The 26916-nt window shown below is 40.1% G+C and overlaps 5 protein-coding genes across 11 annotated transcripts; 2 read left to right on the top strand and 3 right to left on the bottom strand.

Moving 5' to 3' along the window:
• Positions 1-1456: 1456 nt before the first annotated feature.
• Positions 1457-4434, bottom strand: RB195_007738 (uncharacterized protein; the record flags this gene model as incomplete). 2 transcript variants are annotated; one of them, XM_064181533.1, is made up of 8 exons in its annotated part: positions 1457-1587; positions 2001-2073; positions 2202-2339; positions 2401-2462; positions 3174-3265; positions 3339-3424; positions 4178-4294; positions 4429-4434. In XM_064181533.1, the coding sequence occupies 8 exons, from the start codon at positions 4432-4434 to the stop codon at positions 1457-1459; spliced, it is 705 nt and encodes a 234-aa protein (XP_064038315.1). The 2 variants fall into 2 exon arrangements, with proteins under 2 accessions (XP_064038315.1, XP_064038316.1); XM_064181532.1 differs by having other exon boundaries at positions 4190-4294.
• A 574-nt stretch (positions 4435-5008) lies between these two features.
• RB195_007737 (uncharacterized protein) lies at positions 5009-13584 on the bottom strand (the record flags this gene model as incomplete). Of its 3 annotated transcripts, XM_064181529.1 has the most annotated exons (23): positions 5009-5185; positions 5248-5308; positions 6078-6211; positions 6442-6489; positions 7669-7848; positions 7927-8016; positions 8070-8186; positions 8394-8487; positions 8543-8764; positions 8825-8926; positions 9299-9416; positions 9486-9678; positions 9807-9931; positions 9993-10145; positions 10222-10348; positions 10435-10559; positions 11458-11539; positions 11656-11744; positions 11808-11885; positions 12169-12305; positions 12763-12876; positions 12927-13017; positions 13551-13584. In XM_064181529.1, the coding sequence occupies 23 exons, from the start codon at positions 13582-13584 to the stop codon at positions 5009-5011; spliced, it is 2691 nt and encodes an 896-aa protein (XP_064038312.1). The 3 variants fall into 3 exon arrangements, with proteins under 3 accessions (XP_064038312.1, XP_064038313.1, XP_064038314.1); XM_064181530.1 differs by lacking the exon at positions 13551-13584 and having other exon boundaries at positions 12927-12988; XM_064181531.1 differs by lacking the exons at positions 6442-6489; positions 13551-13584 and having other exon boundaries at positions 12927-12988.
• Positions 13585-13951: 367 nt separating this feature from the next.
• Positions 13952-18052, bottom strand: RB195_007736 (uncharacterized protein; the record flags this gene model as incomplete). 2 transcript variants are annotated; one of them, XM_064181528.1, is made up of 10 exons in its annotated part: positions 13952-14017; positions 14068-14072; positions 14162-14246; positions 14319-14492; positions 15531-15612; positions 15812-15961; positions 16021-16139; positions 16263-16433; positions 17234-17301; positions 17977-18052. In XM_064181528.1, the coding sequence occupies 10 exons, from the start codon at positions 18050-18052 to the stop codon at positions 13952-13954; spliced, it is 996 nt and encodes a 331-aa protein (XP_064038311.1). The 2 variants fall into 2 exon arrangements, with proteins under 2 accessions (XP_064038311.1, XP_064038310.1); XM_064181527.1 differs by lacking the exon at positions 14068-14072 and having other exon boundaries at positions 14085-14246.
• A 45-nt stretch (positions 18053-18097) lies between these two features.
• Positions 18098-21222, top strand: RB195_007735 (uncharacterized protein; the record flags this gene model as incomplete). 2 transcript variants are annotated; one of them, XM_064181526.1, is made up of 11 exons in its annotated part: positions 18098-18172; positions 18227-18301; positions 18603-18711; positions 18859-19085; positions 19149-19277; positions 20016-20178; positions 20242-20432; positions 20503-20598; positions 20692-20878; positions 20939-21057; positions 21154-21222. In XM_064181526.1, 11 exons carry the CDS (start codon positions 18098-18100, stop codon positions 21220-21222), a joined length of 1440 nt encoding a protein of 479 aa, XP_064038308.1. The 2 variants fall into 2 exon arrangements, with proteins under 2 accessions (XP_064038308.1, XP_064038309.1); XM_064181525.1 differs by lacking the exon at positions 18098-18172 and having other exon boundaries at positions 18245-18301.
• Positions 21223-23478: 2256 nt separating this feature from the next.
• On the top strand, positions 23479-26635 carry RB195_007734 (uncharacterized protein; the record flags this gene model as incomplete). Of its 2 annotated transcripts, none has more annotated exons than XM_064181524.1 (6): positions 23479-23490; positions 23582-23660; positions 25382-25532; positions 25595-25691; positions 26136-26308; positions 26368-26635. In XM_064181524.1, the coding sequence occupies 6 exons, from the start codon at positions 23479-23481 to the stop codon at positions 26633-26635; spliced, it is 780 nt and encodes a 259-aa protein (XP_064038306.1). The 2 variants fall into 2 exon arrangements, with proteins under 2 accessions (XP_064038306.1, XP_064038307.1); XM_064181523.1 differs by lacking the exons at positions 23479-23490; positions 23582-23660 and adding exons at positions 25106-25132; positions 25267-25300.
• Between the last annotated feature and the right edge of the window lie 281 nt (positions 26636-26916).

Raw genomic sequence — 26916 nt, 5'->3', positions numbered from 1 at the left:
CATTCATTTGGCGTAGGCTATGTTGATTTTAATTATGTGTATTTAAACCCGTGGAAAATTATGCTGGAAATAACGAGGCTCATCTTATGGTGAATCAATACAGTTGCAAATGCAAATGTTAACATATTCTAACCTTTACTGACTACTTATTTGGTACCTACTTTTTTTTTAAATTGAAATACCCTATCTTATTCGTACCTCTTCTAAACATGCATCACTTGTGTTGGGGCGGGTGTGGCGCAGTCGGTTAGAGGTCCATTGCAGCCACATGGTCGAGGGTTCGAATCCGCCCCAGTGCTCACCAAGCCCTTCATCCCTCCGGGGTCGACAAATTGGTACCAGACTTGTCTGGGAGGATAAAACACACTGACTTGATCATCGGCTGGCACCCGCAAATCATTGTATAGGCCAACACGCGTTCCAAAACCTCAACGATCACGAATTCCAGTAAAACGCGTTGGCGCATCCCAAGTGGATTGATAGGCCAGTGACCTTATCCTTTTATCCTTTCATCACTTGTGTTCGTCGATTTGTTCGAGCCGGCACCAGTAATACTTCCATTTGTCCCGGTCGAGCGCAAAAATCATCATATCTTTCTTCGTGAATACGTATTACTATCAGGTCTTCCTGTAGACCGTTTAAAACCGCGAGATACCTAACCGCTCACGGCTATGGTCCAGCGATTGTCGTTGAAACGCATCACATGTCCGGCCCATCTAATTTTGCTTTCCTTGCTGACGTAAGAGTGAACTTCGAATCCCTTCTTTCACTTCCATAAAGGGGCCGTTTTTTTATGATTACTTTACGATTAGGGATGATGATTACAGATGAGCGGAACCACAATCTACAACCCCATCTCTAGGTTCTCCCCGCGGATTCCCTCACTACATCAGATTCGTGGTATGCTCCCTTAAACCAAGAGGACTACGAATGTAGGCGGTCCCACACAGCGTACCTATAAACATAACATCATCTCCAACACATCTTTTCCCGCAATTTGTCATCAGCATCCGCTTGCCATAGCAACGACAGTTCTCTCGATACCAACGCTATGGCCGCATATACTTTTTGCCAGAAGTCCGATTCTAGCGCACAGAAATTGGAGAAAAGAGTCACATACTACTAGAGCATAGATTTCTTCAGAAACCGCGGCTGGGAAGGTTATTTCTACGAAAAGAAAGGATATACAATGTTATAACAACTTTATTAATCTATAAAAAACCGGCTTATCATGAAGCCCCACATTTCATATGAAGCGGAATAAAACCACAAATGACTATAAGTCACAATAATTAATATCTAACCAGACTAACTAAACATAACGTGAACATTGGAAGAGCGCATGACAGGGGAGAAAAATGAGGCAAATAAGAGTACAATAGAAGTAAAAGTGATGATGGCATAAAAGGGGGAAAACCCGAGAAGTCATTTATGCGATAGATTGCTGCAGATGCATCTATCGCATATGAGTGAGAAGCATATCCATTTGGGCATCGTGAAGAAGATCACGGATCGCCTTTTGGACTTTGAGATACTGGATTCGGTCCTTGTACGCAATCTCTCGCAACGGATGCAGAAGAGAGCGACCTGCGAATTGGTAATTGGTAATGAATCAGAACAGAACCCAACTCGTATAAAACTGTAAAAATTCCGCAGAGCTATACACCGCGCCACACAGCTTTTCTGAAGATGTTAGGACGGAGAAAGAGTCATGATATGAACTTTTTTCGGAATACGATGTCGTAGCTTAATTCAAGAAGAAGAGAAAACCGCTACGATAAAGATTGGAATTGACGTTAAATGTAAATGACTTCAAAATGTCTCCGTTGGTTTCCTAACGTAGTTTTTTTAAAGCTGGATATTTCGTAAACGAGAGTATCGTTCTATCCATTTCTGTGGCTGATTTTTTTTTCGTCAATACAGCTCTTTGTATGATGGTGTGACAAATCTCGGTTAGCTCATAGCGGATAAACAACACGACGATTACTTCAGCAACTTACAGAAAGCCATATACTCGTCTTCTTCTTCTTGATCTTCAGGTGGAGGAGGAATGCGTTTTCCCGAAACAAGAGTCTGCAAATAAATCAATTACACCAAGCATTTTTAGTTTGGCTTTTTGAAATCTTACAACAAAAAAAAAGTGTACAAGCAAATGACTGCGCTTCCACCCACACTTATTTTATTTCAATATAGTAAATCACCTGCGAAGATCCAGAGACTTCGTCGATCCTTCGTTTTTGTATGTTCCTGTGGACGTTGAAAAGATCATCGAGGAACATTAAAGAACTGTAGAACTTCCATTTTGGTGTCACAGGCATACTGTCGCTGTTGTAAGAAAGCTAAACGATTGGATGAAAGATTTTAATGCACATGCTAGATACGAAAACAAACAAAAGCAACCTTTTTTCTCGTTTTTACATAGGTGTCCTTGAGATTTTTCCATTGCTTTTCAACCTCTTCTGCTAAAATACAAGGTTATTGCTCAATACAATGGTTCCTTTTCAGATAGATGCACTGTATTTTCCCCACTACGAAGGAATACCACCTACTGCGAAAAAAGAACAGGGCGGTTGTTTTCTTAGCACGTAATACCGACACATTCAACGTAACGTTATCCAGAGTTTCTCATGTAAAAATTGCGGTAGACACGCCACCATCCTACCTATTTGCTCTAGATTTCATAAACTCGGCAGCAATCACAAAGGTAATCTCAATATCTGATTAATATCATATCAGGCTGTTGAAAATAAAGTGTAGGCGTGTCCTAAATTTGTCGCCAAAGGAACTTTTTTTTTAAATTATGCTCTCTCCAGTCTTGTCTGCTATTGAAAGAACCTGCAACATCAAAAGAATAACTGCGAGACCTTTCTGGTCATTTCTGGGTTTCCAAGCAGAATCTGTTCTAAGTGTAACCTTCTAATATTTTCCTTTCTACATATGAGTATACAAAATGTATCCAAATTCGGTAGGATTATCAAATCTTGACAAAATCTTCTCAAAACTACCTGAGGCTCAGTGGAAAGCGGCAGCGCTCGAAGTGGTGGGGTGGGGAGAAGCGATTGCGATCGAGAAAAGAAATTGCTAGCACCACTCATCGCTGCAGTTCGCGATGGGCCTACTTCGATCCCACCCGCTAAGCGCATGATTAACAGATAACAGAAAAAACCGCTTACGTGTGAGCTCAGGATCGAGTTGATTTTGTTGATTGATAAGATTGGTCACTTCAACAAAAAGTTCCTTCCTTGATGGGCCTACGGTCTTCTCCCTTCAATAACGGATTTCAAATTCTAATATAAAAACATGAAATGGGTCGGGTCAAGGTGGTAATAAAAAAAAACCTTTGACAATCCCAAATCCCTGGCCTCAGATAAACTGCATCGATGATACTAAAACGTACTTCATCTGTGATCATTGATCCGTGATGCTGAAAACAAGCAACATGTTCCATAAAACAAGCTTTAACAGCGGTGCTTAACACCGCAGCAGGAACAATATAGGCAAGTATTTCATGTGTTGTTCCTTCTAAGAAAAGATTGCTAATTCACGTAAACCAGTACACACTTAATTTATGTCAACAACCCCACTTATGTGCGATTAGACATGTCTACTTTTTAGTGCAAATTCGATTCCAGCAGTATCTAGTTTACGACATATAGAATATTTTTGTGAACCCATTACTTCTGCACTCCTGTACTACCTGATGAAGATTGCGACAAACATTATTCTGAATGGGCATGCTATATAATTATCCAAAAGAATATCGAGCTCAAAATTTCTTTTGGTTCAGAAGAGCCTTCAGAGTTAACATTGAAGACTACGTTCTTAGCAACGCTCCTGCCAGTTGCCTAGTTCACGAACGAAACTAACGATCTTTTTGAGACCAACGAACGAAATCGTAGAATAAAGAGAATTTCCAATAACTGCACTGCTACTTCGTAATGAATACTCTCCAATTGGCGCGCTCAACAGAATTCAGCAAAATGGATCTCTCGCACAAATTTACATTTTCGAAAAATGCCTGCTACAGCCGTCACTTCCGGACATCTGTTACTTCCTGATGAAGAATGCGAGAACCAATATCTGCACATTACAGTCAGCCGAAAGCTCGTACAGATCAACTGGCCGTCCAGATAAACCTGCTAATACATGCTGACCGTGAAAATGACCGAAGGCGTACCTTCGTACTAACCTGGACAGGAGTTGAAACGGATTGTTGTTGATGTGAACCGACCCATTGATGCTCAGCCGCATGCAAAGTCTGCAAGTTGTGCCCCTCGCCAATCGAGGGAGGCTTCTGAAAGACCTCTTCGTCAGCGTCGTTCGTTCCCACCATATCGAGCTCTAGTTACCTGGATCGGCTCTGAGAAACCTTCCAGGTGCGTTTTACAATCAATATGATGAAGAGGATCGACGGAGACTCAAACTCACCTCCATATAACAGCTGAAGAGCGTCGCGCAGTGGGCACGTCCGCGGCGTCGTGACGACGTGTGCGGTCCACGCGCGCGGCCCAGACGCGTCGCGTGCGGCGTCGCGGTCTGCCGTCATTTGTCGGGCGTCGGCCGAACGCGATCGAACATATGCGTAAAAGTCTACATCTTCTGTGAAAGCTTTATTCGTCTTTGTTTTACACTTTCCTATTATAATCTTTGCACAGCAAATGTACAGATTCTTGTCCACTCGGGTTCCGTTACTCGTACTTTTCATTACGGGTCCTACTAATTACACAAGCTTCTGTTAGAGCTATTGGTTAAATATGACTTATAAGGGCAATCATTAATGAAATACAACTTACGAAGATGTGAAAACAAATCTATCTATCTATTTATCTATGCTACACGGTAGTCAATGGGCTCTTAAACGGTCCAAATTTCAAAAATAGTCTTAGCTAAGTCAATGGCAATACATGGCATTTCCTGTGAAAGAACTATGTCATGAGTTCAGTATGACTGGGTTAAATTGCTCCTATTAGTATCTATATTTCCAGTTTTTAATCCGTAGATTGAAATACTATTGTGTGGGTCTATAATGTAAAGGATGCTCTGAGGAGATCATCGGTAGTGACGGGGAGTGTAGGTTAACTCTAACTGGGAAACGTTTCCCAGCAATATCCAGTTCGTATCTGCCACGATTCAAGAAGTCAGCGGAAATCCCGAATTCTTTGTTCACCACATATGCAGTGCATACCTGGAATAAGTATTGTTACATTGTTATTGGGGAAAAGAATGCTAATAACTTGAGAAACTTACATGGCATCCCAGAGTGAATCCATATGCTGCTGTGGTTGTGCATCCCACTGGTTTCCCATCTCTGAAACGTATATTTTTAATATTTTCAACCGTGTTTAATATAAATGTTCATTTTTTTCAAAACGAATTATACAGTTCTCCTCATGAACGTTTTTGTGTATTTGTAGATGATTCCACGAATCGCTAATTTGTGTCATCGTTGTTAGAATAGTCATTATAGTGGTACTCAGCAATCAATAAAGCAAACAATACAGTAACACACATAATATGATGAATTAGGGGAATCGATTGATGAACAAACGAATGACGATAGACCCGTTTTATATGAGTGAGCAAACGAAATGGGTGCTAAAGCGATCAGTCACGTCGTTCGTTCAATGGCGTGTAATTGATTTGAGAGAAACAATTTGTTTTGACATATCCGCAGCATTCTTTTTGTAAATATGTGATTTCATAATCCGCGTCTATTTGACAGAGTTTTTAAATAAAATACTGTTATGCTAAGAACTAAAAGTTTCCGTATTTTTTTAGAAAACAGCAATCTATATAGCTAATATATGAATTCGGGCTTGGTCCGTTCAAGGATATGTGACAAAAGGGTTACCTAAAATAAGGGATGACTCTCTGTTTCGGTTCTATATAAGTATCTAGTTCTTGCTCTGTATAAAGGGTAAAATTAATAGATTTGTTTGATGAGGGAGAAGTCATACGGAAATAGAGAAACGAATCCTCTTTCACATAAGTTAACTCGAAGTCGAATCCTTCTTTCAACTTATCTCTTGAAACTTTCAGATATCAGCTTAGTTCATGTTCATATTCACTGTATTCACCTGAACAACGTCTCTCCTCCTTGAGGCCATGGATCCGTATCTTTGTCATGGTTATCCACTAGCAATTGAACAAATCTTTTCGACACACCACGCTCGAGTTGTTTTACCAGCGCGGGTTTACCGATGAAGTCTTTCTGAAAGCGATCACTTCAAATTCTGTCAGTGTACAAACTTATTCTGACCGTTTAGATTGTTCGTTAGAAACATTAGTCAGAACAAGTTTAGAGTCACATCTATAGTAATAAATCTAGAAGCATACTATGAAAATAATCTTATCTAATACACATTCGATTAAGTCTAGCTGTCAACTGAAAATGGCTAGACCAGATGGTGGATAAAAGAACAGCTGATTAATCGAACGTACGGTGAAGTCAACCCGGAAAGCATGTCGCAATGCTTCATACTCGTCCGGCTGCAATCGAAAATGTAGGTACTGCTTCAACAGATGGATAGATTAGTGCACAAAAATAAAAACTGGTGACGCTGCTCATGATTAAGAGTAAAATTTACATTCAACACCTATGGTGCTGGCTTGTGTTCATGCAAAAGTGGAGTGCTGTACTCTGATGTTTTAACGCACGGTTCTGTTAAGAGCAAGTTGGAAAAGAACCCGTTGAAGTAAGGCGTGTCTGTTTCGCAATTAGCACCGTTTCTGCCATAAATAAATTAGATTCTGGATCAGTTGAGTTTTAGAATAATTTGATTCTGGAATCATTTGTGATGCATCTCGCAGAGATGCCACAGCTACTGAAGGCAAAGGCTGTTAATCGATCATGCAGCTAAGCAAACCGAAACAAGCAGTCTCGTAAACACTCCTGTTTCAGAAATCTCTGTCAATTATGAAACACATATGAATGAAAAAAAAATGCATAGCATTGCATTCGTGACAGTCGTGAGAAAAAGGATGACTGCGACTGCAAGCTGTATGCGAACATTAAAACCCATTACTGCAGCGAGGTTCTGACCGATATAGATTATCGCAAGGTGTGACTTTCGAATGTATTCAAGTATCCTATTATTAGGGTCGAATAGAGCACTTGAATTTCGAATGACGTCCTAGATCCTAGAGTCGAATTTTCAAATGAATTAAAAGATGACCAAATTTTCTAGTATGAAAAACGACCATCTTCGAATGGCGAAGTAATTCGGATTAAAAAAAAACCAGTGCGTCATTCGGCACTGAGTATAATTCTAACTATAGCAATGTTTAGATAGAAACAAATACAATCGATCAGTCATCTTTGTTTGGGGTATCATTCCTGAATGGAGAACTGTTGCACGTATATCCAGTACCCTATCATTTCCTTTTTTTTTCTCCAGTGAGAGAGATATGGTACAAAATGTGCAAGTATCGGTTAGTGATTACATTTGTTTCCTCTTTCTTATCAAGAGTGTTTTCAAACCTTTGAGGACTGACGTTAATCTCCCTTTTCGATGCTGTCGAAGTGTACTGTTTGTTGGTACAGCAGTTTAGAAATGCTTACTTTTGTAGTTGAGTGTTAGTAGAGAAGCAACCGTGCGATAAAATGCAGAGTTTGAATTCACATGCCCAGAGCCATGGCGCACGGAATGTGGTGCTCGAGTGACACACCTGGAAGTCGACGCGGAATGATCTGCCGCATTCGACTGGCGTGACAGTAGCGTCGATGTCCTGACCCCAATAAACATAGAACTTTTCGATACGCAGCTGTCGAAGGGTGTAGTAGCCGGCATGAAGCAAGCTGTATTCACGTCCTGCCTCCACTAACCGTTCGTAGACATTTTGAGCAACCTAGAAAGGTAGTGTGCAATTGCACTTGGGGAAATACGAATATCAGAACAAACAACGCAAACAAATGGTAGCATATACCTCATTTGGAATGTAGATTACCCAGCCCAGCTCGCCACAGTGCGTAACACTTATAGCTCGTATACCAGTAGCCATACCAATGTTTATTTCCTGGAAAAACAAATTATTATTTGAGTAATCTCTCTGCTGGGGAGATAACAAACCTGACAGCGGAAATTGGGAAAATCTGTTGTGCTCATAGACATTTCGGTAACATCCGCCATCAGATAACGAGAGGATGGACCCACGACGTCTAGCGCTGTGTACATACCAGTCACATCCTGAAGTAAACCCAACATTTAGACCTCAAACGTTGTTGTGAGACCATATCTCTAACCGTTACAACTACGCAAACAATTTTCTTGAACAAGATACAGATGTGTTCCGTTCAACATGTAGGAATTTTCTACCGTTGAAGAGCTAGAGGATTCTTGGAAATGAGTAAAATATTTGTTTGTTGTTCTCCTTTCTTCTCCCTTTCTACATACCTGAATGTGAACATTAACTTTCATTTTGTCGATCCAATATTTCATCCATGTCATGCAACGTTCTTGTTGTATTGTGGGGGCAACAATGAAATAGCTGCAATAAACTTCTTCCTTGGTAGAAGAATGATAACATTCCTATGAGTTGTCACCTTGTCTCCGACAATCGACTAAGCGTACAATCTGTTACGTAACCTCCCCGTTCGTGTTGCATGCCAGAATAAATGGTTGTTCCTACAGGCCTGTCAATATTTGCTGAACAAAGATATTGCAAAAACTTCACAACATCAGGTCCCATAACATCGAATTTGGTAAAACTGCTCATGTCGATAAGTGCTACTCGTTCACGACACGCTTCATATTCAATGGCCACACTAAATAATTATTGCATTAATATTTGAGTTAGTAGAGATATGTTAGGAACCAAACCAAACCTGTCAAACCAAACAGGCCTTCCGATGAGAGGATCCTGGCCCTGGAACAGTGCATTGCGTTCTGATTTGGGATACTGCTCAAACCACAACGGCCGTTCGTAACTGTAAAAGGAATAATATTTTAACTCTTAAAATGAGGTCGGGTAGCAGGGCCGGAAACAAGGAAGGCAATGCAAGGAAGAACAGTAATAAGGTCTATAATTAGTATTTACACCCAAGGGCAGCGGATACCAACAGAATCGATACGTAGATTACTAATCGCCACTGGGATGGGAAATGTTATCGGTAATAGTGAACAAAATACGCAGCTTCTGAGAAAGATCAATGTGTGATTGATGTGTGTGGCATAACAGACGAAAATGCGGCGGCGTGTGGCGTTACAAACGTAAAAGGCGAAATTTGTACTAAATAAGCTGAGTAATAATGAGTAAGCTGGTGTGCCTCTACAGTTGCATCAAAATAAACAAACAATACCCCATAATTTCTCCGAATACTGCTCCTGCATCGCGAAGTTGATGGTAAATTGGTGACATCCGAAGATTTCGGGCAGTATGGAACTGATGGGAGTGGTACATGTTACTATAGGTCATCGCTGCAATTGAAAACAAAACTTGACTTTACAGAAATTTATAACTACCAATATATTCGTTTGATCAATCACCTGCAATTTCTGGGACTCGTTCCATGAGGTATTGCGAATTTGCATGTAACTCTAGAAATCGACCAACATCCAAATGAGCTACGTCAATTTCAGGAATTCCATCACATATCCAGTCTGCCATTAACTCCCCAAGTCCGCCTGCCATTGAAAGGCCTTGACCATTCAATCCATTCATTACATAGTATCCATGGGCCTAATACTCGAAACTCAGAGAAAGGCAGAAAGTTAGAGGAACAAAAAGGATTTAATGAGTGCGAACGGACGTAGTAACTACATAACAACCACTCTTCCTTTACCACGTCTAGAAAAAATGGACTCAACCTGACTACTTTCACCGACAGCTGGCGCCTTGTCCGGAGTGTAGGCTTCCATGCCACAAATAAGATCTCCGTGGTCGATTTCACCAATCATTGGACAACGGTGAAGCAGCTTTTCCAGTGATGACCCTAAAAACATCGAATTTTTGAAAACGCATAGTTCCAAAATAAAAAAAAAGAAAGTGCCGACCAAACAAGTCCCAATCTGGTTCTGGATGTGTCCATACACCTTGAGATGTACTATGCCGAGCGAGAGGTCGAATACCATCTATTAGAAAGCCAGCGCACAGAGTTTTGAAAGCAGTTGCACGGATCATGATTTTACCGTCGAGATCGTTGAAAACTGAATGTTGAATGCAAAAAAAAAAACCAAGGTAGAAATGAAATAGGATACGAAAGAAACTATTGGTTTAACGAACTCGGTGTGGTGTCCGAAACACTACTAGTCGGTAGTTTAGCACTGTGGATATACGTGTAGGTACACGGATAAGCAGCAGTTTGAATATGACGGAAAGGTAATGTCTTAGTTAACACAGTTCCTGTCCACTGAAAAAAAGAAGTCGTGACTGTTCAGGTTTAAAGATAGAAATTCATTATGAAATATGTGCATGAAGAAAAAAAAAAACACCTACAATTCCACTAGCATCCACAAATCGAGGCGTTTCTACGAGACCACTACCAGTCTTAACCGCGTATACTTGGCGTTCGTCACCCAACAAAACTTCTTCAACTGCACAACTTTCGAAGATTTGCGCACCTAAAGTAGTGAAGAGCGGTGACCCGTGCGAAGAACAGAACTTTTTCCGAAAATCTGTGTGTCTGGCGTTAGTCAATCCGCTTGGGCCTGGGCTGTTTCGAACCACAGACTTTTCGCAGCGGAACATTTTATCAACTCACTCACCCTCTGCATAGAAACAACGAGTACATTTTTTTAGTGTATTCTTATTTCTTTCGACTTATACTTATTTGCACATACAATAAAACCATGCATGAAACCACCTAACCATAAATTTGTGAGAGTATTTGTTGCAAAAGAAATTTGAGGATATTGATTTTAGTGGATTTTTGGTATGCATAGAGCTTTCCAATATTTCGAGAAATCCAATATTGTCATCGAGTTCATGATGGATGGATTTTATGCTAAAGTAAAAATACTTTTTGAAACATAGCATATATTTTAAACCGAACGTAGTAAGCATGCAGAAGAAAGAAGAGTCAGAGAACTATAACTGTTCTTCACTCAAAATTCATTAAAAGCAGCTACATGAATTATATGCCTAAGATCTAGACAGGAACAGGAAAAAAAGAACAAAACTTTGACTGTTTTTCAACTGTATAATTTTCCCGAGATTATTTGCCCACGTGATCCTTCTCCTCTCAGGTTTTCCATATTTAAAAATATTAGGTGACTTTTTGAAAACTAATATCCAAAATACGTAGTTAAAACCATAGGTGCGATGAAGAGGAGACAGACCCTCAGGTGAAGGGGTCTGGCTGAACCGGTGCAGCTCAAGTGATAAGGATCTCCTCCAAGAGCGTATAAAAGTGAGGGATCAGGGGGTCCTTTTCCCAACCATCCAAAAGTGAAGGGGTTGGAGCTCCAGCTCCGTCTATTGCAAGTATGGTTAAAACAGCATCAGAAAATGACTACGTACCTGCCAACTGAGCTTGCTTAGCGAGCTCTTGACAAAGAGCAACGGGATCCAGTGCAACATCTTCTGGTGAGAATAAAGCAAGCTAAAATAAGTTTACCTCTAGTTTACAGGAAAGCTCTCTTCCAAAACAGGTAGAGTTGAGTCCAATAGCGGACTCTAGAGCCAACAAAATGTAAGGAAAATCACAAAAAAAATTACTTGTATATCTTCGGTTTGAAGAAACGGCCATCTTGATAACATTTCACTTGGACAATCGATTAGCTCAACATCATCGCTGTAAATTGCTCCTGAAATGTTATCTACCAGTGAAATGAAAGTAAGAGAATGTTCTTAACATTTATAGCAATTACCTCGCGAATACATTCTCCTTAACATTATCTCGTTCGCAGTCGAGGATGCCATATAAACTCTTCCGCATTTTGTGAATTCTAGGACACTATTATTTAAAAAGTAAAATTTGAATATTTTGATAAAAAAAGATAGCAAGGAACATTATCGCAAACGTTATATTTTTAAGAATAAAAACATCATTTGGGCGGAGTGTCACAATAGAAATAATATTTAGAAGAGTAAAGATCACCAAATCGAAAAACGTACTGTTCGCCAATACCCCCGCAAACAGAAAAGAAAAAGCTGAACAGGAAGAACGAAAAAGAAAGATATGTCATGAAAAACACGTATACAGAAGAAGTAAAATGAAAAATAACCCACTAAAACGGCCTAAGTGAGCAAGTTCAGTGTACAAGTCTAGAGATCTACGAGCTAAATGTCGTTTCGTTGGATGCTGGAAAAAAATGGGGGCAGTGACCAGGCCTCCACTAACTCCAGTCGCTCCTCCACAACCAACACTGAAATAGACTACGAGCTAAATACAGTTCATTATCAGAAATTTGTGCATGGCTTAAGCAATAACTTATTATTCGAAACTACTGCTGCCCATATATATCCGTGTTCATTGCAATGCATTCTCTCTTTTCGACACATCTCTTTTTCCCTCTGCCCTGCCGCAATCGGAGGCGTATTGGGCTCAAAAGGCTGAATACATTCGTTGTCGCCTATATAATTGCTGGCGATTAAGTGCCTTTATGAAGCACGAGTCAACGGTGAGGTTATTGCCTGCATTGCCTACGTTCTATCTCTCACAAAAAGTTGTGAACAACAATACTTTCCACGAATTATGTTACAAATCAATTTGAGTTTCCAGTGACACTTCCTGAAAGATGCTGAAACCATGCAAATGAAATGGAACTTATGCTTCTCACTTTCAAAATCTGTGTACCGTAATAAACAGAAAATTGCACTTACGCGTCTTTTTCGAAGAGACAGACACGTTTTCCTCGTTTGGCGAGATGATAGGCAACTGAAGTGCCTGCAATACCTCCACCACAAACCACGACATCAGCGGACGATGTGAACTTGCTGAACTCATATGCATATTGAAGAAATATGGTTCCGGAAAGTCTACTCACGTTCCACAATGTCGACTAGATGTTAAAGACCCTCTGCCAGCACTTCGAAGAGCCGAAAGCATCCCATTCACGACAATAGAGGAGGATGAAACTGGAAACTACTATGGATTTAATTCAAGTCTAGGGAGCTGCGCTCACAGCAATGCGACGAAGCGTAGCGGTTAGGATCGAGGGGGGGAGGGACCCTTGCAAGCAGTACTCACAGGGTAAAATTATGTTTTATGAGATATTAAGCTGTAGGGTTACAGTCGAAGATGCAAAAAATTTATTCGCTTAGTGTAGATTCGAAAAGTGAAAATCTATTTTTTTTTTTACAAATTTTTAACTCCGATAAATTTCAGAACTTATTTACAAACGGCTTTAAAATGCAGTTCGAGCTGTACATATCTGATTTTAGGTAGAAGCCGCAGAAAATAGACTACGAATTTGGTGACGCAGTCACAAAATGACTTCCAGTCAGCGCAAATGTATGTGAAACTTATCAACCTCTATAGTTCTTGAGAATAAGAACAATCCTAGTCATGGTGTTTTTTCGTGATGTTTCAATGCAGATAACTTAATCAAACGCCAAATTATAGAATATATCTCAGCTCCTTTGAAAGCTTTTGGATTTTGATAAATAACACGTAGAAGACATAGTAAGATTGTTCACTTCCATGTAAAACAAGGTGAGAACACAACATAAGATTCTATAAAAAAAACACTACCAGAAAAATGAACATTTATAGTAAAAATCCATATTCGAAAGGAAAGATGAAAAAGCCTGATGTAAACCCGTATCATACAAAATTTTCGAAGAGGTAAATAATATGGACTGAGTTGGAGAAGCTGAAGATCAAATTACAGGAATGGACAAATTGCGTAAGGAAATCGAAAAAAAAAACAAAAAAAGCGAATTTCATGGGAAAAGGGAAATGATTAAATCATCAATATAAACAGGCAATTTCAAATGAAACAAACAATAATTTTCAAGAATACATCCATGATGTAAGTTGCTAAAAAAAATAACTTCAGAACATCGGTTGCTATTTTTCTGCTTCTAACCGTGCTAGAACAATCAGCGGATCTTCTGCCGTGTTTGAACGACCACCCTGAACAAAATGTATCAGATAAAAACGATTTAAATCAAGACGAAACCTACAATTACTGAAAGCAAACTTCTCCAACTATTTGTTCGTCCTCTTCGTCTTGGATATTTCGCAGTTCTTCAATTAATCGGAAGGCATCTGGAGCACGATTCAACTTGGAGTAAATGAATATTCCTAAAGCTAGGACGCTTCTTTCATATAAATCGTTTGTAGATGTTGACGCCCGTATTTCCTAAAAAAAAAAGTTCCTGAAATGCAGCAGGAACACTCCTAATAATACTGTTAAATGCCCATATCTACGTACCTTATACAGGTTTTCCGCTTCATGGTACTTGCGATTTGCACAGAGAACAATACACCTGTTGATGACAGCCCAAATAGGGTAGGACCCACATTCACCTGCCTGCCTCTCAGTACCATCCACACTCATTACTTTGAGAGCGATATCGAAAGGACCAGATGAAACCATGCATTCCATCTTAACACATTCAAAGTCAATGTGAAGAAATATCATTGCCACAAGAAAATGTACAAGCCAAGATCACTTTGTGACTGCAGGCAATAACACGGCTGCAATGCTCTTAACAAATTCACCCAGAGTGATGCGAGATGCAGAGCGGATCCTGCCAGCAGCACCTTAGAGGAGTATGTAATGTGCCGGCTCAACTACCCAAGTTTTAAGTCTTCCTGATCCTTGAGTTTCCGTGGAGATTCCCATCAGATGAAACAAGACGAACAGTTGCAAGGTTTAGAATCCAATCTACTAAAATCTCCATCGTTTTAGTTATAAATTATTATGGAAGCAATTTTCAACGTGGTTGTTTGAAAATAACCTGGAGAGAGAAGCGCATTTGGCCTTCGTCAAATGGCGATGTATTCTTCATAATAGTTTGGATTTTTCATTCTTTATTCGCTCTCTTGGAAGTGAGTCTTATGTCCATTTTACAAAGCGATGGAATACTAGTTGCCCATGAAAACTTATCAGGAATACTATTAAATGATTTTCAATAAACAGAACCAGTATAGATAAAGTCAAACCAAACCTATCCTATCAACTTCACCATCAGTAGCGTAATGGCCACACTTTTTAAGACGATTTTTCCCCGATTGGTGTTTTAAAAAACGTCCATTTTTTTCTTTGACTTAGTTCGAACATAAACGTTGACCCTGTTGAACATCTGTACTATAAGCCCACCCAAACAAGGAAAAAAAGAACTTTCGCTGAGAGCTATGAAAAGTTTCTATTGAAAAAGCGGTCCTTGTAGGAGACAGCGTTAGCCGCTAATCATTGGAATTTCTCCCTGGCAAAGTAATAAGAACTTTATTCTACAAGCATCTGATACAAATAATGAAGAAAAACCTTGTGAAGAAGGTTAACGGATAAAATGACCAAATGAAACCCATACTTTCGCCGAAGAAAGTTTAAAACGATGTATTTCAGCAAGCATAAGTAGTTGGAGACTTTGGTGAATATTTTGTATAACGTTGACATACACAGAACACTTGAAATCCTTACCAGATACATCGAGGCCGTCATGCTACAGTTACCAATCGATTCCTCCTCATCGATCATTTTATGTGCCAGATCCGCGGCATAGCTAAAACACGAATGGAATTACGGTAGAAGTGGGATAAACGTCAATGACGAAATGCTAAATTAATAGGAAAATAGCAGAAAAATTCTCGACGGCAAGTTTTGCATGACGTTTGCTCGAGGAATCCATCCAATTTATCAAAAATTGTTTAAAGAAAAAGAACGAAAATAATGTTAAACTCTCATCGATTACAAAAACTGACTGGTAACGTCCCATTTTCAAGGCCACGTAAGCAGCGAGGGACAAACTCGTGATCCGCAGTTGTCTGTTTTTCGTTTTGTGCGTCAAGGACAAGAGCACACCTGCGATGCTTTCCAAGTAATCTTCAGTAATTCCAGCTTGGTCAGCTATCCTTAAGACAGATCAAAACTGAGCTAGGTAGAAATCTGAATTTAAAGAAAACGTTCCTACTGCGCATAAAAAGCTGCCGATGGACGTCCTCCATTATTATGACCGTTAGGTGCCAGAACAACACGGCGGGTCCTTCCAGAGCCATAAACCTCCAATATTCTACCTTCGTTGACATTGTCCTGCAGTGTAAAAATGAAATGAAAGAAAAAACAACAGATGCACACAAAAAACGTCGAGTATCGTTCATAAACAGATAAAAGCTATTTTTGAATCACACAGATGGAAGTTGACAACGAACCCACTCTATAGTACAGAAGACGGATACCGATCTCAATTATCCGGACCCATATCAAAGGTGTATTGCAGAAAAAGGGAATGAGTGGTTGAAGGCAGTGCAGGGCTAGAGAAAAATTCCCTTTTCGCTGTTCTGTCACTCCTTTCCGGTATAGTAAGAAGACTTGATCAACAGTTAACTGAAATAAGAACTGATTAGGTGAAGCAGAGTTAAATTATTATCAGTAGTTCTACTTTACTCTCGAACCATGGTTGAGAGGTGCACAAAACTTTACAAACTGTCATATTCAAATTTGGTTTAAATCAGTTAATCCATTGTAATTTATGTCTCACTCATTTGTCCCAACAAAATGCGAAGTGTGATAGCCCGGGAAAGATAAATGAGGTGCCCATTTGTACATCAGAGAGGAAAATCAATGTGCTAGGCATAGATACGATAGTCGGAGCCGATTTCCCAACCCCTTCACTTTTGGACGGTAGGTGGAGGAACCTCCTTCACTTCTGGGCGATAGACGAAAAGACCCCCTTCACTTTTGTACGGTTGGCGAAGGGACCCCCTTCACTCGAACTGCACCCCATGAGCTAGACCCCCTTCACCTGAGGAGGGTCCGTCTCCTCCCTATCACACCTATGGTGCTAGGTTCTACTTTCTAGAACGATGCAAAATTCCTAAACTTCTGCAACAAAACACCTAATAATGCTTAAGATTAATGTCGAAAATCCCAGCAAAAACTTTGAAAGCCGATAGGTAAAAAGATAGAAATCTGCGATTGAATCAAGAATCGGCCTTAATATTCATTGCGTCAAAAAAGATAGACGAAATTGATTTCAAATTTCCGCAAAATTCTACACAGTGGATATCAAAGCGTCATCCCAAATAGAAAAAACACACCAACGTAATAGAGATTGAGTTCACATAAAATAATTAGACAAAAGATAACCTAGTAAGTAGAAAATCACAGAACTAAATTGGACCAACCTCTTGTCGTTTCTCTGCACATTTTGAGAAGGAAATGTTGCATGGAGGTGGAGGCATAAAGATAGAGTCTGCAAATTAAAATATGTATGCGTAGCAAAACAGCAATAAATTAACATCTCCGTAAGAACAGTGATTTACATGCGAACTGAAGGGAAACCATAGAAACGAAAGAAGAAAGAGACGGAAAACAAACAAATTCGAATTCAAAATTCAAATTCAAAAACAAATTTGCCTACATGCATTGCACCTCTTCGAAGTCAAGGTCTAACAGAAAAGTCAACGAAAAAAAGAAGAAAGATGAGAAACAAGAGGATGTTAGAAAGTCACCACATAATTACGAAGAGAGGTTTCTGCCATTATCACTCTTGAGGTTAAACTGCGCAAAGAAAATTTTGAGCACGTACAACTAAACAGAATGTGTTGGTCTACCACAACACACAAATATGTTTAAATATGGTATCGGTCAGTATGTATTGATGGAGGCCCGAGAATGAGTTCAGCTCAGATGCAGTGCAAATCTTTGTTCGACGTCACCTCTATTTCAAAATAAAATAGTAGCACAGACACTTTCCGAAGTGGACATCGGCAGTTATAAATCACCACTGCACTTAAAAAATAAGTTTGAGGGACATGATGAACTATCCTATGCGACCCCGACATTCGAAAGGAGCGACAAATACCCCGAGAATCGAAACCTAAAGTAACAAAACCAAAAGATATTTCCATCCAACACATCGCCAAACCTTTCTTAACAAAATTGTCGAGAAGAGAAGAGAAGAGAATCATCGCAGATACGGACGATTGCCAATCTCGCTTCATCGCCACTTCGTGCTCTGAAGCAACTTTGTAGATGCGCAGGTGAGCATGGTACGGTGTTATCTTCGTCGATGCCCCAAATTCGGAGCGGCGTGCCTCTCATTTCTCGCGCCTACTTCGTTTGTTGGTGGTGTTTAGCTGCTGCTAGTTCGTTTTCTAAGGTTTCTCGTATTGTAGAAGTCGTTTGCGGCAATTATGCGTGAGATTGTGCATGTACAAGCTGGCCAATGTGGAAACCAGATCGGTTCAAAGGTGTGTGATCTTTGTCTGGCATAGTTGTTGGACCGTCGATCAATTCGACTGGTTCCTTCTCTGAATTCGAGAGCGTTTTACCCCTAGCTTAGCGTTGAGGAGTTGATACGTCGAAGTGTAAGGAAAAGTCCCCCGAAGTACGATGATTCATAGTCATCCCCACTTTTTTTTGGTGGTTCACAAGATCCCGTTGGAAATGGTCCTATGAGTAACATCGTGCCATTTCTTTTTGCATCCAGTCATATCCTACCCATCTTTCTCACTCCTTACCATCATCCTCGTACTGGTTCTTTTTTTTCAGTTCTGGGAAGTGATCTCTGACGAACATGGTATCAAGCCTGATGGCACATACAGTGGCGAATCTGATTTGCAGCTTGAGCGAATCAATGTATACTATAACGAAGCACACGGTTAGTCGTCTATTGGTTGCCGTAGCCTCATTTTTTTATAGAGCCGAAATATCGATCGGCCGCGTTTGCAACTGCCACTGATTACGCAATACCCAGCATTGTGAGACCAAGATAGGATTCATGTCCGAGTCATTGACTTGTATTCAGGAGGAAAGTATGTGCCTCGTGCAGTTCTTGTTGATCTCGAACCCGGAACGATGGACTCGGTCCGTTCTGGGCCATACGGGCAGCTGTTCCGCCCTGATAACTACGTGTTTGGACAGTCTGGTGCTGGAAATAATTGGGCGAAGGGGCACTACACTGAAGGAGCTGAGCTAGTCGATAATGTTCTTGATGTAGTTCGCAAAGAAGCTGAAGGATGTGACTGTCTCCAGGTAATTCGGGACCCGTATTGGTCTTGCATTTTGTAATTGTGTAATTTGTTAGATTGTTTTTAGGGCTTCCAATTGACCCACTCTCTTGGAGGAGGTACCGGATCAGGAATGGGAACACTTCTTATTTCTAAAATTCGGGAAGAGTACCCTGATAGAATCATGTCCTCGTTTTCCGTTGTACCCTCGCCAAAGGTACGTTATAGAAATGCCTAGGAAATAAGAGCAAAATTGATGTAGTTTTCAAAGAGAGAGGTTTCTTCACTGCAGCATTGAGGGCATCAGCCTGGAACCACCCAACATATAGATGCATCCCGCGTATCGTCGACGATTTTCAATGGGCTAGTGGTTTCGACGTTATGGGAAATGGCGCTGAGCAAGACCAGTTAGAATCTCTAGTAGTCTCAGCGAATGTTTTTGTAGCGGGTAAAGCATATAGACAGACGCTATCTAGTTCTGGAACTCTTTTGTTGTGGATGATTTAAAAAAAGCTAAGAAACATATGGGTCGTGCTAATTATTGGTTGAAAAATCTTTCTTTAATTTTTAAACCAGGTATCCGGCTTCAACTTCCTTTGACATTATGTTAGCATAAAAGTTTTGATTTTCAGCTAAGAAAAGCACTCATTGTAAAAACCTTTTTAAGAGTGAACAACTTTGCTGAAGGCATTGAATCGAGTCAAATTTTCACAGAAAATATGCGCTGACTGTTGCGTTACGAGTGCGTACTGGCTGCTGGACTAGCGAACGTCTCAGACCGAGATGAGGCTCAACGCTCTTTTTCATTGCAAGAAATCAATGTTTTAACACACGTTAGATGATTTTGCGCACAATGGGACCAGTCGGATACTGGAGTTTCGTGGGCGCGTATTCTTTTCGACGCCGTTTTCAAAATACCACTGAAAATGATCATATTTTACTTATCCTTTTTAAGGTTTCCGACACTGTGGTTGAGCCATACAATGCTACACTCTCTGTTCACCAGTTAGTTGAGAATACAGATGAGACCTTCTGTATTGATAATGAAGCTTTGTATGATATCTGCTTCCGAACATTGAAGCTTACGAACCCAACATATGGAGATCTGAATCATCTTGGTGAGCTGGCTAGTAACGAACTCAAGATGTATAGTCTTACTACTGCTATTGTTATGATTTTAGTGTCTGTAACAATGTCTGGTGTTACTACCTGTCTTCGCTTCCCCGGTCAGTTGAATGCTGATCTTCGTAAGTTGGCTGTCAACATGGTTCCATTCCCACGTCTTCACTTCTTCATGCCTGGTTTCGCTCCACTCTCAGCTAAGGGTGCTCAAGCCTACCGTGCTCTTACTGTAGCTGAACTGACTCAGCAGGTACGCTTTCATCATCTGCTGTAATTATTCCATCTCGATCTCAAGTAGGATTGTTAATTTTTTGTGGTAGATGTTCGACGCAAAGAACATGATGGCTGCGTGCGATCCACGACACGGGCGCTATCTTACCGTAGCTGCGATGTTCCGCGGAAGAATGAGCATGCGGGTAGGTTACATATGCTAAAGATCTTTTTTGTTTTACAGATATCCATGCTCGCTAAGATTCTTGCATTAAAACAAGCTAGGATTTTTTCTTCAGGAAGTCGATGACCAGATGATGTCGGTGCAAAACAAGAATTCGTCTTACTTTGTGGAATGGATTCCAAACAACGTTAAGACAGCAGTGTGCGATATTCCTCCAAGAGGTCTGAAAATGGCCGCTACATTTGTTGGAAACTCTACTGCCATTCAGGAGTTGTTCAAGCGTATTTCGGAGCAGTTTACTGGTGTGTGGTGTTTTTCATCGGGAATTTTTCGATCGAAGTGATTTAATCGGTCGCTTTCAGCCATGTTCCGCCGCAAAGCCTTCTTACATTGGTACACCGGTGAAGGAATGGATGAGATGGAATTCACGGAGGCAGAGTCTAACATGAATGATCTCATTTCGGAATACCAGCAATATCAGGTTAGCTGTAATTAACATCTCCACAACGATTACTACTCTTACATTTTGTGCAGGTGGTCTTCCGTTTGCCACATTTAATTTTTGTAAACGTTTCAGGAAGCTACCGCTGATGACATGGGCGATCTCGATGCAGAAGGTGGCGAGGAGGCCTACCCAGAGGAGTAGACCACCATCATGCGTGTTGCGTTGTTCATTTCTCTGTGTCAATGCGAAATACACATTGGTTGCGTTTTTGGTGTTGTCTCATCGCTTCTGTTCGTATCGCTTCTGCAAGATTCCGTCATGTCGGTAAACATTCGCGCAGCGCTGTTGTACTATTTCATATAGATTTTGAGTACTTTGTATAAATATAAGCATATATATAATACATATAAGCTGCCTTATGCACTCTTCGGGAGGCAAATGCTCTATCACATAAAATCATACTTCATAGACATTAAAATAGAAATGAATTTTAAACAAAGAAAATAGTCATATTTGCATTAACTGGATGCAAACACATGACCAGGGTAGTAGAGATGTAGTATAGTTGATGCTCCTTCCGGTGAAATCTCTAAGCAGAATAATCTGCAGAAGTACAATACGGTTAGTTTTGTGTATATTATCAGCTAACGAGTGAGCCGTGGAGTCGCAATGCGGAGACTGAGCAGGATATATTATACGCCTTTCCTGGATGATGATAGCACCCAGTTGTTTACATCCAAACATGTGACCTACGAAGAATTACACCGTAACTGTAGTTGCAAACAATTAGAAAGTGATCCAAAACAGATAAGCCCTGGGTGACTTTTGCCATCTTTCAAGACTTTATTTTGCCTGTACTTGTAGGGTGCTCTTGCAAGCTTCTACAGCTCGTCTTCCCTACAAACAGCAGTATGTGGTGAATTCAAGTCATACCTTTCTAGTTTTTCCCTCTGTTCGCGACAACAAACTTCCTTTTCCATCTTACCGCCGATTCCTTCTTAGCCTAGAAGAGAAGCTTATCGAAATCGCTGCAAAATGATTGCAGTACGTGCACGGTTTTTAGTAACGGCATAGTCGCTGTGTGATTAATCTGAGGACTAGGTGTGGTGTATTGCAATCCATACCTGTCCAAAACAGTTCTTCTATATGAAAAGAAATTTCAATAAAATGAAGAGGAATGAGAAGACGTGATAAGCAGAAATCAGTGCTTCGTTTTTGCTACGGAATTCGAGCATAAACCCCGTGGTATTGTACTGTCCCGTTAGAGTCTTTTACTTTTGTGTTAAAATTTCCGATAACGATTGTGACGTCCATTTGTAAGAGACCGTTTTCAGCAATGATGAACACTCTAGTTACTCAGCTGTCGCAATTCACATCATCAGCTCGTGTTTTATGTCTGAAGCAGTTCGCTTCTTTCGAAATTCCAGCCTAGTTTTCGGTTTAGGATTTCTGAAAATGGTATGGGAAACCAAAGGAAAAGTGGTACGAGAGATTAAACTTACGGAGAGTACATTAAGCTGCAGCTGATACTGCGCCAGAGTTAAGAGACGTTTTTTTGTTGTTGTTGTTGTAAATCTTTCATATATCGTTTCTACCGTTCCCTTAAAAGTACTCCGTGTTATCAGTGCGCCAACAGCTTCTAGCAGATTTGCCGGTCCCACTTTCTACCAGCGCGTCATTCGTAGTCTATCTTACTGCTTTCTCAATCAAGTCCAATCCGATGATTATGCTGAGACGAATCTGAGTGCTCTGCATTCGTTTTGTCGAGACAGGAGCCTGGAATGAACAATATTAGATAGTTCTTCGCCGAAAGCAGACCTGCTGTTTCTATGCGCCGGTTCAACCTCATCGAAATGATGTATTGGGATCAGGAGTTCTGAAAAATTTCCAACATGCAAGAATTAAAATCATTGGAGACTGATAAGTGACGGATAATTCGACAAAAAACCTCCAACATGTTCTTGAGAAAGAATTGATGACTAGGACAAAAAATCACCGCCAAGATGGAAATATTTGATATTGATTTGATATTTGCATAAAGAAAGAGCGTAAAGATGAATTCAAAGACAAGAAGAAGCAGATAGACGCGACGGATGGAAGTGAAATGACATCAATGAAGTCTTCGAACGGAGTAGGGCATCTGGATGGGCGTGGATTTCGGTGCCACCCTCCCGCCCCCTCAATGCCTCAACGTGCCCGAATATTTTACAAATGACCAGTAGAGAGATTGAACATTCTTGACAAACAACTAATGCAACAAACTTCTCTGTTGGCAGTGACTCAGAGGAAACGTTGAACGGTAAAAAATCACTATTCTGGACTATCGGGACCATTGATTGACTTTAGAAAATTGATTGACTAACTTTAGAAATCTTTGGACGATTTAGGGTAGAGTTACGTGTGGACGCTGCTGGATCTGCTCAGATATGATCGGAGAAAGCTTACATTTTGGACAAGATGTTTCCTCAGGTAATGTTTTTTTTCCCCGATTCGTTAGAATAAAACAACATTAAACATTAAACAGTGTATGCTTCCCTATGAAATGCTTGGTTGCTTCCAGGGCGGTTTCGAAGCGTCGACCGATCAACCGCAACCGCTGCAGAACCTCTTATCAACTACGTCGAAGTCGCCTAGAAGTGGTTTAAGAAAAAAAAAAACAGTTCGAGGAATAAAACGGCGAAAATAACTTCTGTTCGAATAAAACGTTTGGCTGGATTTTTTTTTAACATCTTCATATCTGCAAAATTTAGTTCGTAACTACATTTACATTTCATACGTTCGGTCTAATGCACACAACTTTGCAAAAATCCCAGATGACAGTATACACGTATAAAAGTCCATGAAGTTCATTTTATTATTTGCTGAATCCCGAGTTAACCAAAAACTAGAATCTTATATACTGTGTATACTGTCATCTGGGATTTTAGCAGAGTTACGGAGTCCAAGTGGCAAAATATCCATTCATTGATTAGATTCTAGTTCTTCGATTAGTTCGGCATTCGGCAAATAATAAATGTACTTCATGCACTTTTATGCGTGCATACTGTCGTCTGGGATTTTTGCAGATTGAGGGGACGAGAGGGTGGCACCCACATCCACGCCCATCCAGATGCCCTACCCCGTTCGAAAACTTCATTGACGTCATTTTGCTTCCAAAATATTAGATGTTAGTAAACATCAATACCAATCTTGGCCGCAGCTGAAGCAAATCAACAAAAAAAAAAGCTTCCAACAAGTCAAGATTCAAGGACAGTTGAACATGGACAATGAAAGGGTATTTTGTTAGTTGGAGCCTGTTTCACTGGATGTCAGAAGGTGTTAAAAAAAAATAAAAATGAACGAAATTGCAGAAGTTAGAAGAAGAAGAAGAACATTGCGGAAAGGCTTTTCATCAAAGGCAACATATCACTGAACTTGGCGGTGTTCGGATCTGATAAGATTGATTAGGCTGGCCGTGTAGGTCACGAGTATGAGCATGATCGCGCTCATGTCACCCTAGCCACCCGGGAAAAGGCATGTAAAACCGCCTTGCTCGCACCGATTTCTCCAACGATACAACTTCAATAAGAATTCAAGAACGATGAGAATCCGTCTGCGAAACGTGAGCAGGTGGGCCAGTTTCTGCTGCTTCTTTAAGTTGTTTTAGTTGCGAATCTTGGACGGAGGATAAGCAACAGGTGTTTTATAGCGCAATAATTTGCATTGTTAGAAAGTAGGGATCGTATCTCTCATATTTTCGGGTTGCTTTCTCTGGATAACCAGGAAGACCTGTGGAAGACGACCTCTCGTACTGACGACTGTACTTCACGCTTTCACCTGATTGATTCGTTGAGCGATCACAGTAATTTTCTGACAAGCTGGCCTTGACGCAATTGTTTGCTCTTGACATAATTGTTTGCCTTAATTTGTTTTTTTTTAACACAGCAGTCCGTGTCTTATTCCATAGTGTAACTTGCGGACTTAATTGAATTAACATTTCATAGGTTGTTTCAATGTACACAGCTTTACAGAAGCACCATATGACAGTGCATATATATAGGTGCTCCAAAGTTCCTAAAATCTATTCCTTTTCTTCGTCTCAACCATGAAGGTTCTTCTCGCGCTTGTAACGGTTTGTCCTTTTCACTGCTGATTCTCTCATAGCACTTTACACATTTAGCAGGTCGTATAAACCCACCTGAAAATTTCTGATCCATAACCTTATGAAAGATTACAATATGAAGTACTCCAGTAGTGAAATTTCAGCTTGTGTTGGTCGGATATACGTTGTCGTTAGAAGGTAAAGTCATATTTTAACCTGATTCTATTTTTTTAAAATTTTTCTCCGTCGAGATGTTTTTACAGATGTTGTGATTTACAGATCGGTCGTTCAAACTGGTTGCCATTGCTGATGTGAAGCTAAAGAGAGAAGATGTATGCAGTGCAGTTTTTAAAGAAGGAACGCTCACTCTGAGTTTGGATAAGAAGAATGTCACAGTGAAATGGGAGAGCGATCCGGAGACGATCGCCTTGTTAGTTATCCTATATTTGAAATTTTATTCCTCTAAGTAATACTGTAATTTCAACTAAACAGGGGTCAGATCGAGAAAGCTGAAGGGAAATTTTCGACAATACTTACGCAAGACAATTGCTACATTGCTCCTTACGATAAATCCATATCTTTGCCAAAGGTGAGGTCCCCAGTTAGAAAAAGTCTGTCTCAGATTTGCCACTTAGTTATATGGAATGACATGGAAATTAATTTATGTCAAAATTCTTCTTTATGTGGTTTTAAATTGTTTCTATTGAATCGAAGATATATAGATTTTCATTCGATGTGTTACTCTTGTAATATAAACTCTAGAAAATGAAACCAGCATGGTTCACGTAAAAGACAATTGTTCTTACGTAGGCAGCTACGTCTGGGTATGTTTGTTCACTTTTCACATTCCGAAACACGAAGAAGAGAAGTAATCATCAAGGAATTTCAAGTAAATCCAGACAAAACCGTAGACAATATTGTGTGAATATCAATATCATTGTGATTACGAGAACTGATCACAGTACTACGGTATGTAATTTTGAAAACCAAATTCGCCATGAAACAATGTAGTGAAACTTCATTAACATCCAAGGTCAATAACGAAAATTGGAAAGATTTTTTCGCTAGTGCACGTCGTGGAGCCGGATATGGCAGTGGTTACATGACATTTGAAGCAGTACAATGGTCAAGCGCTAAGGAGATGTGGTATTTCCTTCCGAGAAAAGCATCGGAATCCGCATTTGATAAGGAAAAAGATAAGAAAAAGTAGGAGAAGTAACCTAAGAGTCGCTGGTAATTAACGCCTTAAATCCAGAATTTTTCAGAGGAGCACGAGTCCTGATCTATTCTCCAGATCTGAAATCATTTGATGCGGCTTCCATTCGTAATCGTGAAAATCGTGAACGTAGCTTTACAGCTTTCAACTTCATCCCCAATACGAATGATGAACTAATTGCTGCAATTAAAGTGAAGGAGAATAGGAGCAGCACCGAGAGCTTCCTCACTGTGTTTGATGTGACCGACAGGAACACCGTGATGGATGACCAGAAGTTCGACGACAATCATAAATTTGAGGCAATTTACTTTGTTTAAAGGGATTGCAGTGAATACATATGCATTAATTTTAGTATCATCATACAAAGTAATTTTTCTTCACTTTATGAAGAATTATTACGGAAAAATTAGTGTGTGGTGTTGAACGCTGAAAATAAAGGGTTCGCCGAAGGTTCAATCGCTCATTCTATTCCTGACGTCACTACCTATAAATAAAAAAATTAAAAATTAATAAGTATACAGGAGTAATACGTGCAATAAAATATCCCTTAAATACAATTTTGAGGGACATCACCAGCAACTACCTGAAGTGATTGAAA

Source organism: Necator americanus, chromosome I (assembly GCF_031761385.1).
Source record: "Necator americanus strain Aroian chromosome I, whole genome shotgun sequence".
NCBI lineage: Eukaryota > Metazoa > Nematoda > Chromadorea > Rhabditida > Ancylostomatidae > Necator > Necator americanus.
The sequence above is the reverse complement of the archived record's forward strand: the minus strand, read 5'-3'. Positions and strand labels throughout refer to the sequence as shown.